This window comes from Pelophylax lessonae (assembly GCF_965119305.1).
Source record: "Pelophylax lessonae genome assembly, contig: HAP1_SCAFFOLD_374, whole genome shotgun sequence".
NCBI classification, from domain to species: Eukaryota; Metazoa; Chordata; class Amphibia; order Anura; family Ranidae; genus Pelophylax; species Pelophylax lessonae.
The window spans coordinates 115,108-141,155 of record NW_028119970.1 but is presented as its reverse complement, the minus strand read 5'-3'; the positions used below and the strand labels follow the sequence as shown (position 1 = coordinate 141,155).

Here is a 26,048-nt window from a genome sequence, read left to right as displayed (position 1 = left end):
ATGGCGGCAAAAATAAGTGTTGCGTTTTTTATAATTTTGGTGTGTGTGTGTGTGTATATAATATTCTGTATCCCCTGTATGTCTTCATATATTCTTTCTATATAAGACAGAACCTCTCTTCTGGGGCCCCTGATGAAGTCACACGGAGTCCCGTTACACGTCGGCTAGGTTCTTGGTTAGTGTAGGAGGGTCGCCTGGGAGAGAGGTGTTCATACATCGTTATGGTATATGGTAGCTGTGTGAAATATTGACGCCTGATGCCTTTTCATATTTAGAACCATCCAGCGCCCCCTCATGGTTCTCTTACAGCAATGCGGCTGGGTGTAAACTGTCTTTTACTTCTCTCTGCAGATTGTCGCACCTTCAGGCTTCCAGTCCAACGTCCGCAAAGATGTCTCATGAGAAGAGCTTCCTGGTCACGGGGGATCCGTACTCCAATCCTCCCTACCCTGCCGGACAAGGTCCGCCTCCACCGCCAGTGTATGGGCACCCTCCGTACCCTATTACCGACTCCTACCCTACAACTGCCCCCGTCATGTACCCCACTGAGGTCCCATACCCCACTACCGTTCCTTACCCCACGCACCCACCCATGGGTCAACCCCCATACCCTCCTGCATACAACCAAGGGCCCTATCCCAGTAGTCCATATCCCGGCCAGCCATACCAGCAGCCTCCATATGTACAGGGCGGATACCCGTCTGAGCAAAGTGGTGAGTAGCACGTGCGTCATTCTCTCTGTTCTTTGTGTGTGCGCGACTTCTAAGACCCAGCCCCCCCCCCCCCCAATCCCCGTACTGTGTGTATGTGTGTCCCCCCACTTTAGTGTGTGTATATGTCCTCTACTAATCACCTGCCTCCCCATGCTGTGCGTATGTGCGTGCCATTCCTTCCCCCCCCCCCTTAACTGTGGTGTGTGTATGTGACCTCTACTAAACACCCCCCCCACCACCACAACCATGCAATGCATGTGTGGCCTAGTGCGCCCCCACTCATGTGCAGTGCATGTGTGGCCTGGTCCTCCACCATCACCCTCCCTTATCTCTAATGATAGGTGTCCTCCACCATCACCCTCCCTTGTGTGTCCAATGATAGGTGTCCTCTACTATATCCACTTCCTTCTCCATTGTCTTCCTCTTTACCATTGGCTGTTTGGCAGATTTTGGCTCCCCCATACACAGTACCAACTACCATGAGGAGGGACCCCCCTCATACTGTGACAACCAGGAGTTCCCCACCAACCACTGGGATGATAAAAGTATTCGTAGAGCTTTTATCCGAAAGGTGAGTGTGATTGGACAATGTTTTATACTCTCTGTGGATTGGTTGTACGTTCACTGCCATTGGTGAAGATAAATGTGTGTGTCACTGAATGGAGATAATTGATGGGTCCTGTGGGGGGAGCTTAGTCAATTGTGTGCAATGATAGTCTAGTGATGGGGACACTGGGGGTTTATGTCTGTAGACCATCATCCATGGAGATGGCAGTGTGTAATGGCGGCTACAGATAATACTTTTTCGTCTACCGTTACCATAGCTACTGGGGGGACATGAGATGAAGGTTGGGGTGAGGAGCGGTTTTGGTTAGGGGTGGTTGGTGGGAGGAGCTGTATTCGTTAGGGGTGGTTGGGGTGAGGAGCGGTATTGGTGAGGAGCGGTATTGGTGAGGGGCAGTTGGGGTGAGGAGCGGTATTGGTGAGGGGTTGTTGGGGTGAGGAGCGGTATTGGTGAGGGGTGGTTGGGGTGAATGGTGTCGGTGAGGAGCGGTATTGGTTAGGGGCGGTTGGGGTGAGGAGCGGTTGAAGTGAGGAGCGGTATTGGTGAGGGGTGGTTGGGGTGAGGAGCGGTATTGGTGAGGGGTGGTTGGGGTGAGGAGCGGTATTGGTGAGGGGTGGTTGGGGTGAGGAGCGGTATTGGTGAGGGGTGGTATTGGTGAGGGGTGGTATTGGTGAGGGGTGGTATTGGTGAGGGGTGGTATTGGTGAGGAGCGGTATTGGTGAGGAGCGGTATTGGTGAGGGGTGGTTGGGGTGAGGGGCGGTATTGGTGAGGGGCGGTATTGGTGAGGGGCGGTATTGGTGAGGGGCGGTCGGGGTGAGGAGCGGTATTGGTGAGGGGCGGTCGGGGTGAGGAGCGGTATTGGTGAGGGGCGGTCGGGGTGAGGAGCGGTATTGGTGAGGGGCGGTTGGGGTGAGGAGTGGTATTGGTGAGGGGCGGTTGGGGTGAGGAGTGGTATTGGTGAGGGGCGGTTGGGGTGAGGAGCCGTATTGGTGAGGGGCGGTCGGGGTGAGGAGCCGTATTGGTGAGGAGCGGTATTGGTGAGGGGCGGTTGGGGTGAGGAGCGGTATTGGTGAGGGGTGGTTGGGGTCAGGAGCGGTATTGGTTAGGGGTGGTATTGGTGAGGGGCGGTTGGGGTAAGGAGCGGTATTGGTTGGGGGCGGTTGGGGTGAGGAGCGGTATTGGTTGGGGGCGGTTGGGGTGAGGAGCGGTATTGGTGAGGGGCGGTATTGGTGAGGGTTGGTTGGGGTGAGGAGCGGTATTGGTGAGGGGTGGTTGGGGTGAGGAGCGGTATTGGTGAGGGATGGTTGGGGGGAGGAGCGGTATTGGTGAGGGGTGGTTGGGGTGAATGGTGTCGGTGAGGAGCGGTATTGGTTAGGGGTGGTTGGGGTGAGGAGCGGTATTGGTGAGGGGTGGTTGGGGTGAGGAGCGGTATTGGTGAGGGGCAGTTGGGGTGAGGAGCGGTATTGGTGACGGGCGGTTGGGGTGAGGAGCGGTATTGGTGACGGGCGGTTGGGGTCAGGAGCGGTATTGGTGAGGGGCGGTTGGGGTGAGGAGCGGTATTGGTGAGGGGCGGTTGGGGTGAGGAGCGGTATTGGTGAGGGGCGGTTGGGGTGAGGAGCGGTATTGGTTGGGGGCGGTTGGGGTGAGGAGCGGTATTGGTGAGGGGTGGTTGGGGGGAGGAGCGGTATTGGTGAGGGGTGGTTGGGGGGAGGAGCGGTATTGGTGAGGAGCGGTATTGGTTGGGGGTGGTTGGGGGGAGGAGCGGTATTGGTGAGGGGTGGTTGGGGGGAGGAGCGGTATTGGTGAGGGGTGGTTGGGGGGAGGAGCGGTATTGGTGAGGGGTGGTTGGGGGGAGGAGCGGTATTGGTGAGGGGTGGTTGGGGGGAGGAGCGGTATTGGTGAGGGGTGGTTGGGAGGAGGAGCGGTATTGATGAGGGGTGGTTGGGGGGAGGAGCGGTATTGGTGAGGGGTGGTTGGGGGGAGGAGCGGTATTGGTGAGGGGTGGTTGGGGGGGAGGAGCGGTATTGGTGAGGGGGGGTTGGGGTGAGGAGCGGTATTGGTGAGGGGCAGTTGGGGTGAGGAGCGGTATTGGTGAGGGGTGGTTGAAGTGAGGAGCGGTATTGGTGAGGGGTGGTTGAAGTGAGGAGCGGTATTGGTGAGGGGTGGTTGGGGTGAGGAGCGGTATTGGTGAGGGGTGGTTGGGGTGAGGAGCGGTATTGGTGAGGGGTGGTTGGGGTGAGGAGCAGTATTGGTGAGGGGCGGTTTTGGTGAGGGGCGGTTGGGGTGAGGAGCGGTATTGGTTGGGGTGAGGAGCGGTATTGGTTGGGGGTGGTTGGGGTGAGGAGCGGTATTGGTTGGGGGTGGTTGGGGTGAGGAGCGGTATTGGTGAGGAGCGGTATTGTTGGGGGGAGGAGCGGTATTGGTGAGGGGCGGTTGGGGGGAGGAGCGGTATTGGTGAGGGGCGGTTGGGGTGAGGGGCGGTTGGGGTGAGGAGCGGTATTGGTTGGGGTGAGGAGCGGTATTGGTGAGGGGTGGTTGGGGGGAGGAGCGGTATTGGTGAGCGGTGGTTGGGGGGAGGAGCGGTATTGGTGAGGGGCGGTTGGGGTGAGGAGCGGTATTGGTGAGGGGCGGTTGGGGTGAGGAGCGGTATTGGTGAGGGGTGGTTGGGGGGGAGGAGCGGTATTGGTGAGGGGTGGTTGGGGGGAGGAGCGGTATTGGTGAGGGGCGGTTGGGGTGAGGAGCGGTATTGGTGAGGGGCGGTTGGGGTGAGGAGCGGTATTGGTGAGGAGCAGGTGGGGTGAGGAGCTGTATTGGTGAGGGGTGGTTGAAGTGAGGAGCGGTATTGGTGAGGGGTGGTTGGGGGGAGGAGCGGTATTGGTGAGGAGCAGTTGGGGTGAGGAGCGGTATTGGTGAGGGGCGGTTGGGGTGAGGAGCGGTATTGGTGAGGTGCAGGTGGGGTGAGGAGCTGTATTGGTGAGGGGTGGTTGAAGTGAGGAGCGGTATTGGTGAGGGGTGGTTGGGGGGAGGAGCGGTATTGGTGAGGAGCAGTTGGGGTGAGGAGCGGTATTGGTGAGGGGTGGTTGAAGTGAGGAGCGGTATTGGTGAGGGGTGGTTGAAGTGAGGAGCGGTATTGGTGAGGGGCGGTTGAAGTGAGGAGCGGTATTGGTGAGGGGCAGTTGGGGTGAGGAGCGGTATTGGTGAGGGGCGGTTGGGGTGAGGAGCGGTATTGGTTGGGCGGTTGGGGTGAGGAGCGGTATTGGTAAGGGGTGGTTGGGGTGAGGAGCGGTATTGGTGAGGGGCGGTATTGGTGAGGGGCGGTATTGGTGAGGGGCGGTATTGGTGAGGGGCGGTTGGGGTGAGGAGCGGTATTGGTGAGGGGCGGTTGGGGTGAGGAGCGGTATTGGTTGGGGTGAGGAGCGGTATAGGTGAGGGGTGGTTGGGGTGAGGAGCGGTATTGGTGAGGGGTGGTTGGGGTGAGGGGCGGTTGGGGTGAGGAGCGGTATTGGTGAGGGGTGGTTGGGGTGAGGAGCGGTATTGGTGAGGGGTGGTTGGGGTGAGGGGCGGTCGGGGTGAGGAGCGGTATTGGTGAGGGGCGGTCGGGGTGAGGAGCGGTATTGGTGAGGGGCGGTCGGGGTGAGGAGCGGTATTGGTTGGGGTGAGGAGCGGTATTGGTGAGGGGCGGTATTGGTGAGGGGCGGTTGGGGTGAGGAGCGGTATTGGTGAGGGGTGGTTGGGGTGAGGAGCGGTATTGGTGAGGGGTGGTTGGGGTGAGGGGCGGTTGGGGTGAGGAGCGGTATTGGTGAGGGGTGGTTGGGGTGAGGGGTGGTTGGGGTGAGTGGTGTCGGTGAGGAGCGGTATTGGTTAGGGGTGGTTGAAGTGAGGAGCGGTATTGGTTGGGGGCGGTTGGGGTGAGGAGCGGTATTGGTGAGGGGTGGTTGGGGTGAGGAGCGGTATTGGTTGGGGTGAGGAGCGGTATTGGTGAGGGGCGGTTGGGGTGAGGAGCGGTATTGGTGAGGGGTGGTTGGGGTGAGGAGCGGTATTGGTGAGGGGCGGTTGGGGTGAGGAGCGGTATTGGTGAGGGGCGGTCGGGGTGAGGAGCTGTATTGGTGAGGGGTGGTTGAAGTGAGGAGCGGTGTTGGGGTGAGGAGCGGTATTGGTGAGGGGTGGTTGGGGTGAGGAGCGGTATTGGTGAGGGGTGGTTGGGGGGAGGAGCGGTATTGGTGAGGGGCGGTTGGGGTGAGGAGCGGTATTGGTGAGGGGCGGTTGGGGTGAGGGGTGGTATTGGTGAGGGGTGGTTGAAGTGAGGAGCGGTATTGGTGAGGGGTGGTTGGGGTGAGTGATGTCGGTGAGGAGCAGTGGTCGAGTGATGTGAGCGGTGATCGGGGTGAGTGATTCTGACATGTTCCCCCTCCCCCCGCAGGTCTTCCTGGTCCTCACGGCGCAGCTTCTGGTTACGTTTGCCTTCGTGGCGGTCTTCACCTTTGTGAAGGAGGTTCGGCTTTATGTGAAGAGGAACACTTGGACCTATTACCTGTCCTATGCCATCTTCTTCTGCTCCCTCATCACTCTCAGCTGCTGCGGGGACTTCCGCCGCCGGCACCCTTGGAATTTGGTGGCTCTGGTAGGTCCTCCCTCCTCCTGTGTCCGCTGTGCTGCATTGCCGGGTGTGAAACGCGTTGACATGTCTCTCTTCTGTCTCTTTAGTCCATCCTGACCCTCAGCCTGTCTTACATGGTGGGAATGATCGCCAGTTTTTATGACACGGAAGCGGTAATAATGGCGATTGGGATCACTGCCGCAGTCTGCTTCACTGTGGTCATCTTCTCCATGCAGGTAGGTGTGATCGGGGGGGGATGGTAATATATCCGGTGTATTTCTGTGCTGTAACCGTCCCTGACCTCTGTGATTGGCTGCATAGTATGTGTGCTGCGGATCTTATTAACCTGATTATTGCTGAGGGTTCAGTCCAGGATGGTCTCCACATTTATGTTGGGGGAGGGGGGAAGCAATATCGGTTGTAGGGGAGGGGAGAGGGGAGTTACCATTTAGGATTTGATGGACTTTGTTGTAATTTATAAATATAATTCATGTAGAGATCGCCAACATCTTAATTTCCTCCGTATACTCCCTCAGCGATAGGACCCCTCCCCCTCCCAGCAATCCTCACTTCTAGGCAGGTGCCTTCAGGCGTTAGGACCCAATATGACCCCTCCCAGTAATCCTCACTTCTAGGCAGGTACCTAGTGACCAACGGCATAAGCTTCAGGGTGGTCAATGGGAGGGGGGATGGGGGGGGCGTCTGCTCAGGACCTCGATTGGGGGATGGGGGGGCGTCTGCTCAGGACCTCGATTGGGGGAAGGGGAGGGGGTCTGCTCAGGACCTCGATTGGGGGAAGGGGAGGGGGTCTGCTCAGGACCTCGATTGGGGGAAGGGGAGGGGGTCTGCTCAGGACCTCGATTGGGGGAAGGGGAGGGGGTCTGCTCAGGACCTCGATTGGGGGGGGTCTGCTCAGGACCTCGATTGGGGGGGGTCTGCTCAGGACCTCGATTGGGGGGGGGGTCTGCTCAGGACCTCGATCGGGGGGGGGGGTCTGCTCAGGACCTCGATTGGGGGGGGGGGGGTCTGCTCAGGACCTCGATTAGGGGGGGGAGGGTCTGCTCAGGACCTCGATTGGGGGGGGTCTGCTCAGGACCTCGATTAGGGGGGGGGTCTGCTCAGGACCTCGATTGGGGGGGGGGGTCTGCTCAGGACCTCGATTGGGGGATGGGGGGGCGTCTGCTCAGGACCTCGATTGGGGGAAGGGGAGGGGGTCTGCTCAGGACCTCGATTGGGGGAAGGGGAGGGGGTCTGCTCAGGACCTCGATTGGGGGAAGGGGAGGGGGTCTGCTCAGGACCTCGATTGGGGGAAGGGGAGGGGGTCTGCTCAGGACCTCGATTGGGGGGGGTCTGCTCAGGACCTCGATTGGGGGGGGGGTCTGCTCAGGACCTCGATTGGGGGAAGGGGAGGTGGTCTGCTCAGGACCTCGATCGGGGGGGGGGGGTCTGCTCAGGACCTCGATTGGGGGGGGGGGTCTGCTCAGGACCTCGATTAGGGGGGGGAGGGTCTGCTCAGGACCTCGATTGGGGGGGGTCTGCTCAGGACCTCGATTAGGGGGGGGGTCTGCTCAGGACCTCGATTGGGGGGGGGGGGTCTGCTCAGGACCTCGATTGGGGGAAGGGGGGGTCTGCTCAGGACCTCAATGGTACAGGGAATCCTGACTTCTATAAATATCTTGGGACTCTGAGCTCACCTCACCCTGCAGAGATGCACAAGCTGCCTCTAGAGACTACCAACACCATGGCTGTGGCTTACATCAATCCCCGGGACGGCACCAGAACTCAAGCAGCTTAAAAATAGCTCCGGGCAGATTGTCGTGTTCCGGCCTTGTCACCTGAACACATTCCAGGTGTAGACATTTGTCAGGCAGACATTTTCTGCAGCCATTGGCATCAGGTAAAGGAACCGTGACCCCACACTGTACTTGTGGACTTCGTCAGCTTACGGCTTCCTTCAGTCTGAACATAGATATCAGATATTCTAGCCGCCCCCATACAAAGCTAGCGGAGAATGGCTTGTATAAGATCTGGAACATTTATTGAACAAGCTCACACTGAATATATACCCCATCAGGTCAGGTGCCTGATTACATTATCATATGCAGATGAAATTGTATACAGAAATATAATTAACATATCGAAGGGACAACCAACACAAACAGTATTCTACTTTACCACTAGCAACTAATACATGACAGAGATTTATTTAACTTGAGCTAATCAACTAGCAGACTTGCCAACATTGAGCTGACACAGTACAATGCACGTTATTCTAAGTGTAAACACAGAACCCACAGTAGACAATAGGTGAGTTAATCAGCACAATCAATGTGTGGAAGACAGGTGGTTAAGCTGATATTGGCATCTGCTATGAGTCTGACTGTGCAGAGCAGTCTCCTATTGGCAATAGGCAGCTAGGCCTTTAACATTGATCTTAGGCCTAGAGTCCCAGAGTCTTGGGAAGATGTGGACTTGAATCCAAAGTAACATTACTCCAAGCCCCCCCCCCCCAGCACACACCCCCACAAAGAGCAGTGTTCCCTCACAGGCCAGGGCCCATAGTCGGTAGGCAAGAGGCCAGCCTACAGTCCCCTCCAAAAGCCCCTGTCCTGAGTGAGTTTGTCACAATCACTCTGTCTGGTGAAGGCCTTCATGTGAGGAGGTGGCCCATATTATTACCACCTTCCCCCCTGTGGCTCCATGGCCCTTGAATTTGGTATTTTTGGTGCTACAGGCACCCTTGAAAGTTGAAACCCATTAAAGATATTTCCTTGGCTAAATTTACTCATAAGGTGGCTTTTCTGATCGCTATCACCTCAGCCAGGAGATTACGGGACCTGGCTAATTATCTTACAAGGATAAGGTCATCCTTCAGCCAAAGGTATTTATTTCCTGAGGTGGTATCGTCCTTTCATTTCAGTCAGGACACCTTTCATACTTCTATCCTCCTCCAGGAGGTGGCGCTCATCCTTCTTTCTGGTGAAGACTCCTCCAGTGCATCCTGGACTTTTCAGGCTGGTCACATTTCACTAAGTTTTACCAGGTGGACATACAAGCCTCGGCCGGTGCTGCCTTTGGACACATTCATGCACCATGAGTTATAGGCACGTACCTTCAGGTGATTGGCTCCTGCAAGCTTTTGAAGACACGCCTCCCCTATAACTACCCCACACCGTAAGTCCTCTGTTTTGTACTAGTGTCTAAAGGTGATGGACCGCTTCATTGTGGAGAAACCAGCTTCACTACTTCACTAGGCACCTCACTGTCTTCTAATGCTTATCCAAAAGCTGGGCAACCTTGGTAAAACCTTGAGAGCCCTACCTGGACCCCACACTATGGGGACGGCCTGGAAGGTTGCTTCAAGTACTGAATCCTGCATGGGCGCTCACTTGGCATTTGGTGCAGTGCGTTGAGCGAGCCTCAAGGTGCTTTACAGGTCCAGGGTTGTGGTCCATCACTATGGAACTCAGTCCCTGAAGACCCCTTTGGGGGTTTGCCCAATGTGACAGCCTGTAAAGCCTGTGGTCCATCACTATGGAACTCAGTCCCTGAAGACCCCTTTGGGGATTTGCCCAATGTGACAGAGCCTGTGGTCCATCGCTATGGAACTCAGTCCCTGAAGACCCCTTTGGGGGTTTGCCCAATGTGACCGCCTGTAAAGCCTGTGGTCCATCACTATGGAACTCAGTCCCTGAAGACCCCTTTGGGGGTTTGCCCAATGTGACCGCCTGTAAAGCCTGTGGTCCATTACTATGGAACTCAGTCCCTGAAGACCCCTTTGGGGGTTTGCCCAATGTGACAGCCTGTAAAGCCTGTGGTCCATCACTATGGAACTCAGTCCCTGAAGACCCCTTTGGGGGTTTGCCCAATGTGACCGCCTGTAAAGCCTGTGGTCCATCACTATGGAACTCAGTCCCTGAAGACCCCTTTGGGGGTTTGCCCAATGTGACCGCCTGTAAAGCCTGTGGTCCATCACTATGGAACTCAGTCCCTGAAGACCCCTTTGGGGATTTGCCCAATGTGACAGAGCCTGTGGTCCATCGCTATGGAACTCAGTCCCTGAAGACCCCTTTGGGGGTTTGCCCAATGTGACCGCCTGTAAAGCCTGTGGTCCATCACTATGGAACTCAGTCCCTGAAGACCCCTTTGGGGGTTTGCCCAATGTGACCGCCTGTAAAGCCTGTGGTCCATCACTATGGAACTCAGTCCCTGAAGACTCCTTTGGGGGTTTGCCCAATGTGACCGCCTGTAAAGCCTGTGGTCCATCACTATGGAACTCAGTCCCTGAAGACTCCTTTGGGGATTTGCCCAATGTGACCGCCTGTAACGCCTGGACTTTATGTAGAGTCTTGTGTTGTGCACAGGTAAGATGGGGTCACCCTGTTTTTCTGACCCTTACTATATAAGTGGGGCTGTTTGGAATGCATTCACTTCATGGTGTAAACTTATCAAACTTGGCGCTCCAATTAACCCCTCAGTTTCAGGTGGAAGACCACCATTGGTTGCTCACTTTAATGCCACTTCCTCCAAGAGTCTTTAGAAGGTAGTTGCTTCCTCCTTCCCTTTCACATTCAGGATTTGTTGGTGCAGTCTATGGTTGGGTTATCCTATACTCCTACCGGACTCGCCCCACTTACCTGCTTGTCAATACCCCACAGGGGAACACTCACTTGTAGCTATAGTGAAGACTGAGCCAAGTCATCGCAGGGAAACATTGGCTCTGCTGAAAGCCCCCATGACCTCCAGGGTGACAATACGTTCCTGAGCAGGAAGCCTTCTTCATATTGGCCGCAGTCTCTGATTCTAACATCGATGTCACACTTCATCACACAGAATCCAGCCTTCATACAGACCTCAGAAACATCCCACCTCTTCTCCTACCACTCATCTCTAGTGGGATCTTCATATGCCGGTCCTAGAGGACGCACACAGAGGGGAATGAGGAGGAATTTGGGGCAGTATTGGAGAAGATTTTATCCCCTAGACTGTCAGATTTAAAGAGGGAGTTTCAGGAAATATGCTTGCTAACGCTGAAAAGTTCATTGCCTGTGGCCAAAAAATCCTTCACATTGTGCAACTTGGCTTTCCTAAAAGCAGGGAAAAAATCCATACCTTCCCCTAGAAAAACATCTCACTCAGTACACAAACACTGGGTAGGCACCAATTTAACCCTGTGATCACCCCTAGATGTTTAACCCCCCTTCCCAGCCATTGTCAGTACAGTGACAGTGCATATTTCTGTATTCGTATCAATGGTTCCCACAAAGTGTCAGTCAGTGTCCGATTGTCTGCTGCAATATCGCAGTCCTGCTATAAGTTGCTGATCACCGCCATTACTAGTTTAAAAATTCCAATATGTATCCCATAATTTGTAGAGGCTTTATATAACTTTTGTGTAAATTGATCAATATACTAGGGATAGACCGATATCAGTATCGGCCCTGAAAAAAAAACATATTTTGGTCACAACGTATCGGCCGACATCGGCCCATATTTTGTACATTTAAAGTTTTTGGAAAAATAAAGACAGATTTTTGACACAAATCTGGTACTGAACATGTGGGTGACTGATACAGGGCCTGTGGATGGTGGGTGGGTGGCACCCTGTGGTGGGTGGCTGGTACAGGGCCTTTGGGTGGCTGGCACCCTGTGGTGCGTGGCTGGTACAGGACCTGTGGATGGTGGGTGGCTGGCTGGTACAGGGCCTGTGGATGGTGGGTGGCACCCTGTGGTGGGTGGGTGGCTGGCTGGCACCCTTTGGTGGGTGGCACCCTGTGGTGGGTGGCTGGTACAGGGCCTGTGGGTGGCTGGCACCCTGTGGTGGGTGGCTGGTACAGGGCCTGTGGGTGGCTGGCACCCTGTGGTGCGTGGCTGGTACAGGACCTGTGGATGGTGGGTGGCTGGCTGGTACAGGGCCTGTGGATGGTGGGTGGCACCCTGTGGTGGGTGGGTGGCTGGCTGGCACCCTGTGGTGGGTGGCTGGTACAGGGCCTGTGGGTGGCTGGTACAGGGCCTGTGGATGGTGGGTGGCACCCTGTGGTGGGTGGGTGGCTGGCACCCTGTGGTGGGTGGCTGGTACAGGGCCTGTGGATGGTGGGTGGCTGGCTGGTACAGGGCCTGTGGATGGTGGGTGGCCCCCTGTGGTGGGTGGGTGGCTGGCTGGCTGGCACCCTGTGGTGGGTGGCTGGTACAGGGCCTGTGGGTGGCTGGCACCCTGTGGTGGGTGGCACCCTGTGGTGGGTGGCACCCTGTGGTGGGTGGCTGGTACAGGGCCTGTGGGTGGCTGGTACAGGGCCTGTGGGTGGCTGGCACCCTGTGGTGGGTGGCTGGTACAGGGCCTGTGGGTGGCTGGCACCCTGTGGTGGGTGGCTGGTACAGGGCATGTGGGTGGCTGGCACCCTGTGGTGGGTGGCACCCTGTGGTGGGTCTCTGGTACAGGGCCTTTGGGTGGCTGGCACCCTGTGGTGCGTGGCTGGTACAGGGCCTGTGGGTGGCTGGCACCCTGTGGTGCGTGGCTGGTACAGGACCTGTGGATGGTGGGTGGCTGGCTGGTACAGGGCCTGTGGATGGTGGGTGGCACCCTGTGGTGGGTGGGTGGCTGGCTGGCACCCTGTGGTGGGTGGCTGGTACAGGGCCTGTGGATGGTGGGTGGCACCCTGTGGTGGGTGGCTGGCTGGCACCCTGTGGTGGGTGGCTGGTACAGGGCCTGTGGATGGTGGGTGGCTGGCTGGTACAGGGCCTGTGGATGGTGTGTGGGTGGCACCAGGCTGCTGTGGGTAGGTGAATGGCTGTGATGCACTCCTGCGAGACTATTCCCGACTCCAGACGAGGCTGTCCAAGGCGAGAGAGGCGGCCTAAGAAGGCAGAATGACATCCCAATAATATCGGCAATATCGGGCAGTTCCGGGGCCGATAACAATATATCAGGGAAAGGGCATATCGGCCGCCGATAAATCGGTCTTTCCCTACAATATACGCTTATTGGGATTTTTTTTTTAGCTCGATCTGTGGGAAAATATAAGATGAATTTTATTTATGTTCAGCGTTGCATTACCGCGCAATTGTCAAAGTAACGCAGTGTCGTATAGCAAACAATGGCCTGGTCATGAAGGGGGGTAAATCTTAGAGGGCGAGGGGTTAAACGGATGCCTACAAAACCTGCAAGTCCTTCCCCCATTCCTGACACAGAACGAGCAATCTGCCAACTCGATCATTCCTAAAAGAATTTTCACTTTTCCAAAATCTTTACTGAACTCTATCCAGTGAAAGAAGAGTTCACAATGAAGTCAATGGAGCTTCTCCCTTCCCCCAACTGAAGATTTTCCTTCAGATAGAAAATAGAAACCATCAAGCAGTCCACATGGCAAGACTTCCCAATTGGATAAAACATGGCGCATTCAAAAGATGGCTGGGTTTGGAGCAAAATCTGGTGTCCTTACCATGGCAACGCTCCTCGCTCCCACCTTACCATGGCAACACTCCTCGCTCCCACCTTTTACCATGGCAACACTCCTCGCTCCCACCTTTTACCATGGCAACACTCCTCGCTCCCACCTTTTACCATGGCAACACTCCTCGCTCCCACCTTTTACCATGGCAACACTCCTCGCTCCCACCTTTACCATGGCAACACTCCTCGCTCCCACCTTTACCATGGCAACTCGTGATACTTGCCATTTTGGGCTGTATTCGATCCCCCTCTGGGCCTACGGGAAAGATGCTGGTTATTGGTTGTACCGGTTTTTCACCTGGGTCCTCTGGCCCATGATATTGGGTGTTTCTGACCACCACTGGAGGAAATCCATTTTGGAAATACAATCGATAACCCCATTGCTGAATTTTTGGCAGGCTCTCCAGCTTAGACAATCGGTTTCTTCAATTAAACCACAAATGGTCCTTAGGAAGTCGACTTCTGCCTTTTGAAAACTGCAACACTGATGACTCCCCCACGGCATGCTCTCTCGATCTGATGACTCCCCCCACGGCATGCTCTCTCGATCTGATGACTCCCCCACGGCATGCTCTCTCGATCTGATGACTCCCCCACGGCATGCTCTCTCGATCTGATGACTCCCCCCCCCCCCCCCCCCCCCCCACGGCATGCTCTCTCGATCTGATGACTCCCCCCACCCCCCCCCCCCCCCCACGGCATGCTCTCTCGATCTGATGACTCCCCCACGGCATGCTCTCTCGATCTGATGACTCCCCCACGGCATGCTCTCTCGATCTGATGACTCCCCCCACCCCCCCCCCCCCCCACGGCATGCTCTCTCGATCTGATGACTCCCCCACGGCATGCTCTCTCGATCTGATGACTCCCCCACGGCATGCTCTCTCGATCTGATGACTCCCCCACGGCATGCTCTCTCGATCTGATGTTCTAACATTCTTATGCCCGTGGGTTTGCACCATCCAGCAAATAGGAATATGAGGTTGGTCTCGCTGATAGACGAAGATCGCAGCACACAGGGTCAGAGAAGCTGCAGATCATTTCTTCTGTGCAAAAAAGTCTTCCATCTTGAGCAGATTCCAGGAAGCTGGATACCAGCTTCTCACCCCCTGGTATAGGGTGCCCACCTTACTACACAATGTTCCCATCCACCTCACCTGTTGTCAGCAAGAATGGGGGACCTCATTTTCACCTTTAATTTTTTTTGATTGCCCGCTGATCTGTCCATTTTGGGAAACGTCCAGAAAATGTTCACATGGACACCTGAGACATTTCTGCGGTATCGTACACCGCTTCCTAGGAAATGCTATGAGCAAATCATTTGTGGTTGATTTTGTGAACGTGGCCAGGCTCTGTATACCACAAAAAAGGAAGAGCACTGAGCCCCCTTCGGATAAACATTGGCTTTCAGCCAACAGATGGAGGAACTTGCAACCTCCCTAAACAAGATAGGAGAGCCGCGTCAGAAAATATGGTTTTACTGGCACTTTCAGGGTTCCTGCTCCAATGTGTCCCAATAACCTCTCTGATTCTTGCCCCCCCCCCCCCCCCAGAGGCTCGACCTGTCACCAGAGGTGGATTTCCCCCCCCCCCCCCCTCTTTCTTCCTTTCCTCCTAGTGATTTTCTGATGCCTATTCTGGGGTATGTGGTCACACTTCTTGTTGCTACATTTTCTATTTGAGGCCGGATTCACACTTCTGTGAATTGGATGCGGGTTTCCCTGCATCCAGTTTGCATGCCAGGAGATTGTGCCCGGCTCTCAATGCAGCCAGATCACACATCTGTGGTGGCTGCAGAGCAGATTGCACAGAGGTCCTCTTTAGCAGAAAATGTCTAATAAATCCCCAGTCGCTGGAATTGCTGAAAGTTCAGGGCACAGGCTGGTGGCACTCGGGCCCAGTGCCAACACTTTGGCAGGTGATTTATCATCCTCCGATGAAAAGTCAAATCTGTAATCTGTGGCTGGTGCTGGGTAGGGGGACCGACCATCTCCACTCCCAGTGCTGTTGGCTGCTGCTGGGATGAGGGAATCTACAATCTCCTCTCCCGGTAACGCTGGCTGGTGCTGGGTAGTGGCACCCGACTGTCTCCACTCCCAGTGCTGTTGGCTGCTGGGACGAGGGACCTACAATCTCCTCTCCCGGTAACGCTGGCTGGTGCTGGATAGTGGGAACGACCGTCTCCACTCCCAGTGCTGTTGGCTGCTGCTGGGATGAGGGACCTACAATCTCCTCTCCCGGTAACGCTGGCTGGGGCTGGGTAGTGGCACCCGACCGTCTCCACTCCCAGTGCTGTTGGCTGCTGCTGGGATGAGGGACCTACAATCTCCTCTCCCGGTAACGCTGGCTGGTGCTGGATAGTGGGAACGACCGTCTCCACTCCCAGTGCTGTTGGCTGCTGCTGGGATGAGGGACCTACAATCTCCTCTCCCGGTAACGCTGGCTGGGGCTGGGTAGTGGCACCCGACCGTCTCCACTCCCAGTGCTGTTGGCTGCTGCTGGGATGAGGGACCTACAATCTCCTCTCCCGGTAACACTGGCTGGTGCTGGATAGTGGGAACGACCGTCTCCACTCCCAGTGCTGTTGGCTGCTGCTGGGATGAGGGACCTACAATCTCCTCTCCCGGTAACGCTGGCTGGGGCTGGGTAGTGGCACCCGACCGTCTCCACTCCCAGTGCTGTTGGCTGCTGCTGGGATGAGGGACCTACAATCTCCTCTCCCGGTAACACTGGTTGGTGCTGAGCAGAGTCTAGCAGCTGTCTGTAGGCGATCTCCAGCTCCCATTCCTGAACGGCCAGAAACTCCAAATCTTCCAGTGCCCAGACCACTCCCAAGATGTTCAGGATCTTTTCTCTGGAATCCATTATTTCCTCTAATCGCCACTCCAAATTGCTCCCAAATTTAGGGTCCTCTGACCACTTCTCTAATGACAGTCCCAGGCCACCGTAGCCAAAGCCTTCGGTTGGGCTGTTGTCTGCTGTCCATGGGCACACTTGGGTTACATACCAGCAGAGAGCTGTGTAGCTCTCATCCAATCGTATCTCCTCCCTGGACAAGCCTGCTTAAATCAGCGTTCCTTTCCTTGTGCAGTTTATCTCCCAAAACCAGCACTCACAATCCATACTGGGACCAGTACCTTTCCTGGAAGGAGGGGAGGATTTTTCCCTGATGTCGCTGCTCACGGGCTAGCGTTTGCTTCCAGAGTTCCCAGCGGATTACATCCTAGCAGGACCTTCTCTGACATTGGTCCCCTGTGCTGTATCCGCATCTCTCACAACCTCCTTCCGAATTCCTCTTCCATGGCGGCTGATATCTGTACCTCTCCTCTTCTGCTATCCGCCCCTTGGATCCCGATGGAGGTTTGGATGTCCCAGACTGCAGGAAGCATCCCACCACTGACCCACACTGTGCTTGTGGTCTTCCGTCAGTATACAGCTTCCTTCAGTCTTGAACATTATATACCAGATTTTCCAGCCACCCCCCATACAAAACTAGCCGACAACTTGGCTTGTATGTATCTGAAAACGACTAACTCCTTTTATTGAATAAGAAACAGACTTTTTATACACATGAGAAGTATGTCAGTCACTACATGAACAATGAGCCGAATATTTACCCCAAAACATCACACAATGGTTAGATAACGAGGTACAGCTGACTCATGGCTAATCCCATCTAGACAAGGTTATCATTCACATGCTAATTAACTCAGTGCAGTTACACCAGCCTGGATGACCAGACTGCCGGCAACAAGGCTAAAACAAAATACAAAATGACACATTATAGGTGTAAAAAGTCAATCAGCACAATTACGATGTGTGGAAGACAGGTGGTTGAGCTGATATTAACCACTTAAGCCCCGGAGGATTTGGCTGCTCAATGACCAGGCCATATTTTGCGATTTGGCACTGCGTGACTTTAACGGACAATTGCGCGGTCGGGCGGCGCTGTACCCAAACGAAATTGACGTCTTTTTCCCACAAATGGAGCTTTCTTTTGGTGGTATTTGATCACCTGTGATTTTTTTTTTTTTTGCGGGACTGCGACCTTGCGGCGGGCAGATCGGACCCCTGACTGACATTTTTGACACTTTTGCAGTACCAGTGACCTTACTACAGTAATCAGTGCTATACATATGCACTGTTACTGTAAAAATTTATTGGTGATCAGTGGGTTAAATGTGTCCCTAGGGGCGTGATTCTAACTGGGGGGCGTGGCTTGTGATGTAACCAGAGACATACGATCCTACATAGCAGGATAAAGCCTCTGTGCTTACATCAGGGAGAATGACAGACAGACGGCTGTGTTAACATCATCCGTCTGCCTTTCTCCCTCTCCTGTGGAAGATTGCGAGTGGTCGGCGGACATCGGAGCCACCGGTCACATGCGCGTGGATGTCCGTGAACGAGCGGGGGCGGGAGCGCGCCTCCGGCGGCGCGCTGCCCCCTACAGGCTCCTGGGCGAGCGATGTAGATCTACATCTGTTTGCCCAGGAGTGGCTGACTTCCGCAGTAAATATACTGGAGGCGGTCGGCAAGTGGTTAACATCTGCTAGAAGTCTGACTGTGTGAAGCCTTATTGGCAATGGTCAGCTAAGCCTAGAGTCCCGGAGTCTTCATATATTCTCTGAGATATATTGTTAATTATTACTGTCCCATTTGAGTAATCCAAACCATTTTCTGTGTCCATTAAGTCCATTTCCTTGGCCACCCTGTGTCCCTAATAGACACAGGGTGACTTACACATAGGAGGGGCCTAGGGGGCGGAGAGAGGGATTTCCCAACCTCTCTAAGGTAAGCTGGGTTCCCCAGCCCCCCAACCAAAGTGACCCCCGTCACAGTGAACACATGGGAAAAGATTAGCAAATGAATTCAACCTCTACACAGTAAATGACTAGATAACATTTTAGGGTTAATCTGAGCAAAGTACTTGAGAGGAAGAAAAGCAGCGATCCTATTGCCTATATCTCACCACTTCCTCCAAGGAAAAAAAACCTTTGAGGTGTTCTGGGGTGAGATGGTTCGTCTCGGGCAGCAAGAGGTCGGTGACGTTGGCAGAGGTCGGCGACGTTGGCAGAGGTCAGCAAGCAGCAGCCTTCTCGGTCTCTCATTGTATTTTATATGATTGGGAACCATTGTTTGTATCTGACTCCCCAACCAATATTTACTGTCTTCTGATTGGTTCAAAATTGGGCAGTAACTGGTCATTTCACTCCTGTCCACTAGGTGACAGTTCAGTCCTAGAAATGAGATTCAGATTCTCCTATAAATCTGATCTGGAAATTTTGTTTAAATTTTGTCTTGAGGATTTTATTATAATAGAGTCGTATTGCCGGTGATGCAGTTGTTGCCTTCATAACTCTTTGGTACATTGTTCCAATATCGTGTAATTCGCTGGCCATAGGAAAATAGGACCTCTGTAATTCTCCATCCTATCTATTCATGGATAAAACTTTCCTATTTGTGCACAAATGCTATTACAATCCCTTGGTAGGAACATCTCATGGCCTTTGTCTCCTGAAACCATACTTGTAGGTGAATATATGAAAAAATCTGTTTTATGATTCATTCCTTCTGAAGAGAATGCAAATTTCCTCCTGAGAACTTTGTCCAGATTTTGTATTGTCTGGGCTGCTTGTCTCTGGTTTGGGTAATTCCAACCTTGGAACAATAAGGTCAGATAATTGTCTCAGGGGTTTTTATTGTCCATTTTGGTTTAATTTCCCGTATGGAGCTGTGATTTCCTTAGTGTTGGTCTTTCTTAACCACTTGCTTACCGGGCACTTTCACCCCCTTCCAGCCTGTGTCCTAGGAACACGAAAGCGGCCGTTCTGGGGCACCATCGTACAGTCAGGTCCATGGGACATGGACACAATTCTAATCTTTTTGGCTCTATACATCACCACAATGGATTTGAGATGAAACAAACAAGATGTACTTTAACTGCAGACTTTCAGCTTTAATTTGAGGGTATTTACATCCAAATCAAGTGACAGGTGTAGGTATTACAACAGTTTGTATATGTGCCTCCCACTTTTTAAGGGACCAAAAGTAATGGGACAATTGGCTGCTCAGCTGTTCCATGGCCAGGTGTGTGTTATTCCCTCATTATCCCATTTACAAGGAGCAGATAAAAGGTCCAGAGTTAATTTCAAGTGTGCTATTTGCATTTGGAATCTGTTGCTGTCAACTCTCAATATGAGATCCAAAGAGCTGTCACTATCAGTGAAACAAGCCATCACTAGGCTGAAAAAAAAAAAAACCCATCAGAGAGATGGCAAAAACATTAGGTGTGGCCAAATCAACTGTTTGGAACATTCTTAAAAAGAAAGAACGCATCGGTGAGCTCAGCAACACCAGAAGACCACGGAAAACAACTGTGGTGGATGACTGAAGAATTCTTTCCCTGGTGAAGAAAACACCCTTCACAACAGTTGGCCAGATCAAGATCACTCTCCAGGAGGTAGGTGTATGTGTGCCAGATGAAGAACACTCTCCAGGAGGTAGGTGTATGTGTGTCAGATCCAGAACACTCTCCAGGAGGTAGGTGTATGTGTGTCAGATCCAGAACACTCTCCAGGAGGTAGGTGTATGTGTGTCAGATCAATAACACTCTCCAGGAGGTAGGTGTATGTGTGTCAGATCAGGAACGCTCTCCAGGAGGTAGGTGTATGTGTGTCAGATCAGGATCCCTCTCCAGGAGGTAGGTGTATGTGTGTCAGATCAGGAACACTCTCCAGGAGGTAGGTGTATGTGTGTCAGATCAGGAACGCTCTCCAGGAGGTAGGTGTATGTGTGTCAGATCAGGAACGCTCTCCAGGAGGTAGGTGTATGTGTGTCAGATCAGGAACACTCTCCAGGAGGTAGGTGTATGTGTGTCAGATCAGGAACACTCTCCAGGAGGTAGGTGTATGTGTGTCAGATCAGGAACACTCTCCAGGAGGTAGGTGTATGTGTGTCAGATCAGGAACACTCTCCAGGAGGTAGGTGTATGTGTGTCAGATCAATAACACTCTCCAGGAGGTAGGTGTATGTGTGTCAGATCAGGAACACTCTCCAGGAGGTAGGTGTATGTGTGTCAGATCAGGAACGCTCTCCAGGAGGTAGGTGTATGTGTGTCAGATCAGGATCCCTCTCCAGGAGGTAGGTGTATGTGTGTCAGATCAGGAACACTCTCCAGGAGGTAGGTGTATGTGTGTCAGATCAGGAACACTCTCCAGGAGGTAGGTGTATGTGTGTCAGATCAGGAACACTCTCCAGGAGGTAGGTGTATGTGTGTCAGATGAAGAACACTCTCCAGGAGGTAGGTGTGTATGTGTGTCAAAGTCAACAATGAAGAGAAGACTTCACCAGAGTGAATGCAGAGGGTTCACCACAAGATGTAAACCATTGGTGAGCCTCAAAAACAGGAAGGCCAGTTTAGAGTTTGCCAAACATCTAAAAAAGCCTTCACAGTTCTGGAACATCCTATGGACAGAGGAGACCAAGATCAACTTGTAGCAGAGTGATGGGAAAAGAAGAGTATGGAGAAGGAAAGGAACTGCTCATGATCCAAAGCATACCACCTCATCAGTGAAGCATGGTGGTGGTGGTGTCATGGCGTGGGCATGTATGGCTGCCAATGGAACTGGTTCTCTTGTATTTATTGATGATGTGACTGCTGACAGAAGCAGCAGGATGAATTCTGAAGGGTTTCGGGAATATTATCTGCTCATATTCAGCCAAATGCTTCAGAACTCATTGGACGGCGCTTCACAGTGCAGATGGACAATGACCCGAAGCATACTGCGAAAGCAACCAAAGAGTTTAAGAGAAAGAAGTGGAATGTTATGCAATGGCCAAGTCAATCACCTGACCTGAATCCGATTGAGCATGCATTTCACTTGCTGAAGACAAAACTGAAGGGAAAATGCCCCAAGAACAAGCAGGAACTGAAGACAGTTGCAGTAGAGGCCTGGCAGAGCATCACCAGGGATGAAACCCAGCGTCTGGTGATGTCTATGCTTTCCACACTTCAGGCTGTAATTGACTGCAAAGGATTTGCAACCAAGTATTAAAAAGTGAAAGTTTGATTTGTAATTGTTAATCTGTCCCATTACTTTTGGTCCCTTAAAAAGTGGGAGGCACATATACAAACTGTTGTAATTCCTACACCGTTCACCTGATTTGGATGTAAATACCCTCAAATTACAGCTGAAAGTCTGCAGGTAAAGTACATCTTGTTTGTTTCATTTCAAATCCATTGTGGTGATGTATAGAGCCAAAAAGATTAGAATTGTGTCCATGTCCCAATATTTATTAACCTGACTGTATGCGGTCATCCCAGAGTGAGAGCCTCACCACTCGTCCATCAATTGACGGTGAGCGGGCGGCAAGTGGTTGAAATAGTTACATAGTGAGGTTGAAAAAAATAAAAAACAGTCCAAGTCCAACCTATGATGAGTGTGTGAATAGTACATTGTATACCCCTGTATGTTGTACATTGTATACCCCTGTATGTTGTACATTGTATACCCCTGTATGTTGTACATTGCATACCCCCTGTATGTTGTACATTGTATACCCCTGTATGTTGTACATTGTATACCCCTGTATGTTGTACATTGTATACCCCTCTATGTTGTACATTGCATACCCCCTGTATGTTGTACATTGTATACCCCTGTATGTTGTACATTGTATACCCCCTGTATGTTGTACATTGTATACCCCCTGTATGTTGTACATTGTATACCCCCTGTATGTTGTACCTTGTATACCCCTGTATGTTGTACATTGTATACCCCTGTATGTTGTACATTGTATACCCCCTGTATGTTGTACATTGTATACCCCCTGTATGTTGTACATTGTATACCCCCTGTAGGTTGTGGTCTTTAAGGTGCCCATCTAATAGTTTTTTGAAACTATTGATGCTCCCTGCTGATACGACTGCTTGTGGAAGAGACTTCCACATCCTTACCGCTCTTACAGTAAAGAACCCCTTACATAGTTTAAGGTTAAACCGCTACTCTTTTTTAATTTTAGTGAGTGGCCACGTGTCTTATTGTATTCCCTTTCTCTGAATAGTTTGTTCCTTATGCTAGGGTCACCAGTACAGTATTTGTACATTGATATCATATCCCCCCTCAATCGTCTCTTCTACAGAGAGAATAAGTTCAGTTTTTGTAGTCTTTCCTCATAGCTGATGTCCTCCATTCCCCTAATTATTTTTGTTGCCCTTCTCTGGACTCTCTCCAGTTCCAGCACATCCTTCCTGAGGACCGGTGCCCAGAACTGGACAGCATACTCCAGATGTGGCCGGACCAGAGTCTTGTAGAGCGGGAGAATAATCTCTTTATTTCTGGAGTGAATCCCCTTTTTTACACATCCCAGTATTCTGTTGGCTTTGCTTGCAGCGGCTTGGCATTGCTGATTTTGTCACCTACTAATACCCCCAGGTGCTTTTGCATCTTGGATTCACCCAGAGGTTCCCCCCCTAGTGAGTAACTTGCGATCATATTTCTGGCACCCAAATTACATTAAACCTCATCTGCCATGTAGTTGCGCCCCCCGCCCCCCAAATTATTTTTGTTCAGGTCTACTTGTAAGGTTTCCATGTCCTGTATTGAAGATATTGGCCTGCTTAGCTTTTAAATACTTTTATTTTTTTACTGACCTTGAAGGGGAGTCTTTCAGCATTGTCCTATTTTGCTGGATGGTTACACAAGTCTGAGACCTTTTTTTTTTTTTTTTTATTTTTTTTTTGAATATATTGGTTTGTGGAGAGCCATCTTCTCCAGGTCTTCTTCCTGGCCCGTTTGTTCATTGCTGGTCTTGTATGCACTAGGCTGTTTTGGTTATTGAATTCTCTGTCCAGCCCAGACTTCTGTCACTTCTCTTAAATGTCTCATGGAGAGGTGTAATCCCGTTATTGTAAAATCATAGTTAATCAGTTTTTATAATTTTATGTAGAAATACGCTGACCAGACACATTCCAAGCAAAAGTCTTTCAGAGAAAAATCCATTCTCTAAGTGCTCCTGCTCGAGGACCGAGATCCAAGAGAAATCCCACAATCCCCATTCATTCACTATTAGAGTTCTAGGCTTAATAGTAGCCGACTTCGAGGCAGTAACTCACCCAATTCCATTCAAGAACCCCCCAATAAAACCTTTTTGTCAGCATGGAAGAAAGGCTCTTTCCCTCGACTTACCCATACTCACTCCTATTCAATCAAACAAGAACTTCCTTCTCTTGGTGGATTACCACCCAAACTGCAACACCAGGGAAGTCCTTCCTTCCCTACAACTGGAAAGTTCTTAAAAATGGATGTAAGTCTGTCATGCTGGGGAGGAGTATTTCAGTCCTTGACAGTTCAGGGAACGTGGTCAAGAGAGGAGATCAACATCCCGCAGCTCGGAGTGTCCATTGAGTTCTGCCTTCCGTAGGTGCCATGGCCTTCAGGTCAACAACAAGCTACCTCTGCTTTTTGCCAGAACCAGGGATCCTCTAGCCCTGGCCTCTGATGCCCTGATCTATGCCTTTTGTCCCTTGTCTCAGTGCAAATTCTGCCTCATCTGCTCCACAAATAGAACTAGAGGCGCAATCTTAATTGCCCCAGATTGGGACAGAAGAACCCTAAGGTACACACATTCTCAAACTTCTAGCAGACTATCTCAGGCCCCTTCCCAACAGGCCAGATTTTAACTCTAGGCCCACACTGCTACGCAGGTTCTGCCTTCCACCATGGCTTTTCAAAAACATGTCTAAGGGATTTCTGATTCCTACCTTCCTGAAAGCAAGAAAAGCCACTACCAGGAAGAGCTGGAAGTTTTACCTGGTGTGAACTCCATCAATTCAGTGCCAGAGATTACTCTGTGCCTCACATTCTGGCTTGTCCTGGTTCTCCTACACCAATCCTGCTCATATGAAGTCATCTATGGCCTCTGATGTACTTCAAGAAAAGGTTTTTACTGAGAAACAAAAAATACAATTTTCTAATCCAAGATGAAAGCTGAGAAAAAATAAAAGGGTTTTAGGCCTAAAAATTGCTGCTCCTATGTAAAATGTTTTGGGGTTTCTTGCAGGCCAGGCTGCTACCTCCAAAACCCGTAATAGTACATTTGTAGTAGAAGGGGAGTTTTTAGCACACTTTTTTATGTGCATGTGGTATACTACAATATAATATACTCTGAGTATACATATGGTTAGGTTTTTATGTGTGTATTAGTTCTTCAAATATACACATATATTGTAATAATAATTAGAATGCTGATATTTGTTTTTCTATCTATCCATATACTATTATGCAGGAGTGGACTAGATTAGGCACATGTGTAAGTGTTGGTCGTCCATGTAGGTAGGGGGCAGGGAGGGCTCTCTGCATTCTGGTATAGTAACCTATTTTATTTATAATGATTGGCCTGCCGTTCAGTAGTCGCTTCCTTTGCCCGCTGTGTTGTATTTGGGGAGTACACACTGTGGTGACAGTAGAGGTGAAGGGCAGAAATGGTGTAGGCCGATATGACGCTGTCGGCTCGAAGGGGCGGAAGTGACGTAGGTGGAAATTAGGGCTGAACGATAGTCGATGTGATATCGACTATAGTTCTGCGGGCGTGGGCGATATTCATATCGCCGAAGACACGATATTTACCATTAGGCAGGGAGAAGTCGGGACTCGGGGGGGGAGGAGGAGGACTCACAGTGCTGGCAGCCGTCCCACACATTCAGCGGTGAGCAGCGCGCCGTGAGCAGCTGCACAGCTAACCAATCACGCGTGCCTGCACACCTAATTGGTTAGCTGTGCCGCTACTCACGTGATTGGTTCGCTGTGCTGCGCTCACCGCTCGGTCAAGAGAACTAGCTCCAGGGTGGCAGAGGGAACGTGTGGGACAGATGTCATGTCGGCTGTGTTCTTCTAGCTCCTACCACAACTGCGAGTCCCGACTCTGCCTAATCCGTCTTCTGCATTCCACTCAGAGAAATATCGCAATATATATATATATATATATATGAAAACGAAATATCACAATGTTCTTTTTTTTCCCAATATCGTGCAGCCCTAGCGGAAATGATGTCGCCGCTTTGGAACGCATGACGCTGGGGTTCTCCCAGGTATGGCGGCATGCATTCCATTCGTTCACTGCTGTGTGCTCTGCAGGTATTCCATCAGAGGAGTAGGATTAGATCATTATTTAGCCCACATCAGGGATAGGGTGGTGTGCCACCTCTTTGTGCTTACTCAAATATTTAGTGAACCCTAAATGTATGAATAGAAGTGACTATATAGTCTGGTGACCAAGGAGTCTCTCATTGCCAGCATTTTCTTGGAGTCACACGGTTAGGCTGTGCTCTGATTTATTTCCCCCTCAGTCTGTTTCTTTGTCTTTAGTTTTTAATTGAAATATTGTGTTACCGGAAAGGTTCTAGAATGATCCGAAGTGTTTATTATGTAATACATGGACAATCAGCATAGAAGTATGAATGTATGCTGCTCTTATCCTCTATAGTCAATTGGCAGTATAAGAATGTATGTACAATTTGGTCTAAACCAGCATGTATAAGTAGATGAAAAGGTGTATGAAGTCTGAGTGTGGCTAAGGCTAATTTTGATGTGACCACACCCATGAGGGAGGAGCCACTCATTTCATAAGCCTAACATGAATCACTTTTTTCTATATAAACCAATGTGCCAGGTAGGGTCTTTTGGCTCTGATGAAGAGGCATAGCCTCGAAACACGTT

General features: G+C 51.8%; 1 protein-coding gene across 1 annotated transcript in view; it reads left to right on the top strand.

Moving 5' to 3' along the window:
- Window positions 1-337: 337 nt before the first annotated feature.
- The window catches only part of GRINA (glutamate ionotropic receptor NMDA type subunit associated protein 1), a 33,829-nt gene continuing 8,118 nt past the window's right edge, over window positions 338-26,048 (top strand). Inside the window, exons 1-4 of the mRNA XM_082276256.1 lie at window positions 338-713; window positions 1,160-1,284; window positions 5,700-5,900; window positions 5,984-6,112. Of these exons, the coding sequence (XP_082132382.1) occupies window positions 392-713; window positions 1,160-1,284; window positions 5,700-5,900; window positions 5,984-6,112 (777 nt within the window). The 5' untranslated portion in view covers window positions 338-391. The remainder of the gene's footprint in view (window positions 714-1,159; window positions 1,285-5,699; window positions 5,901-5,983; window positions 6,113-26,048) is intronic.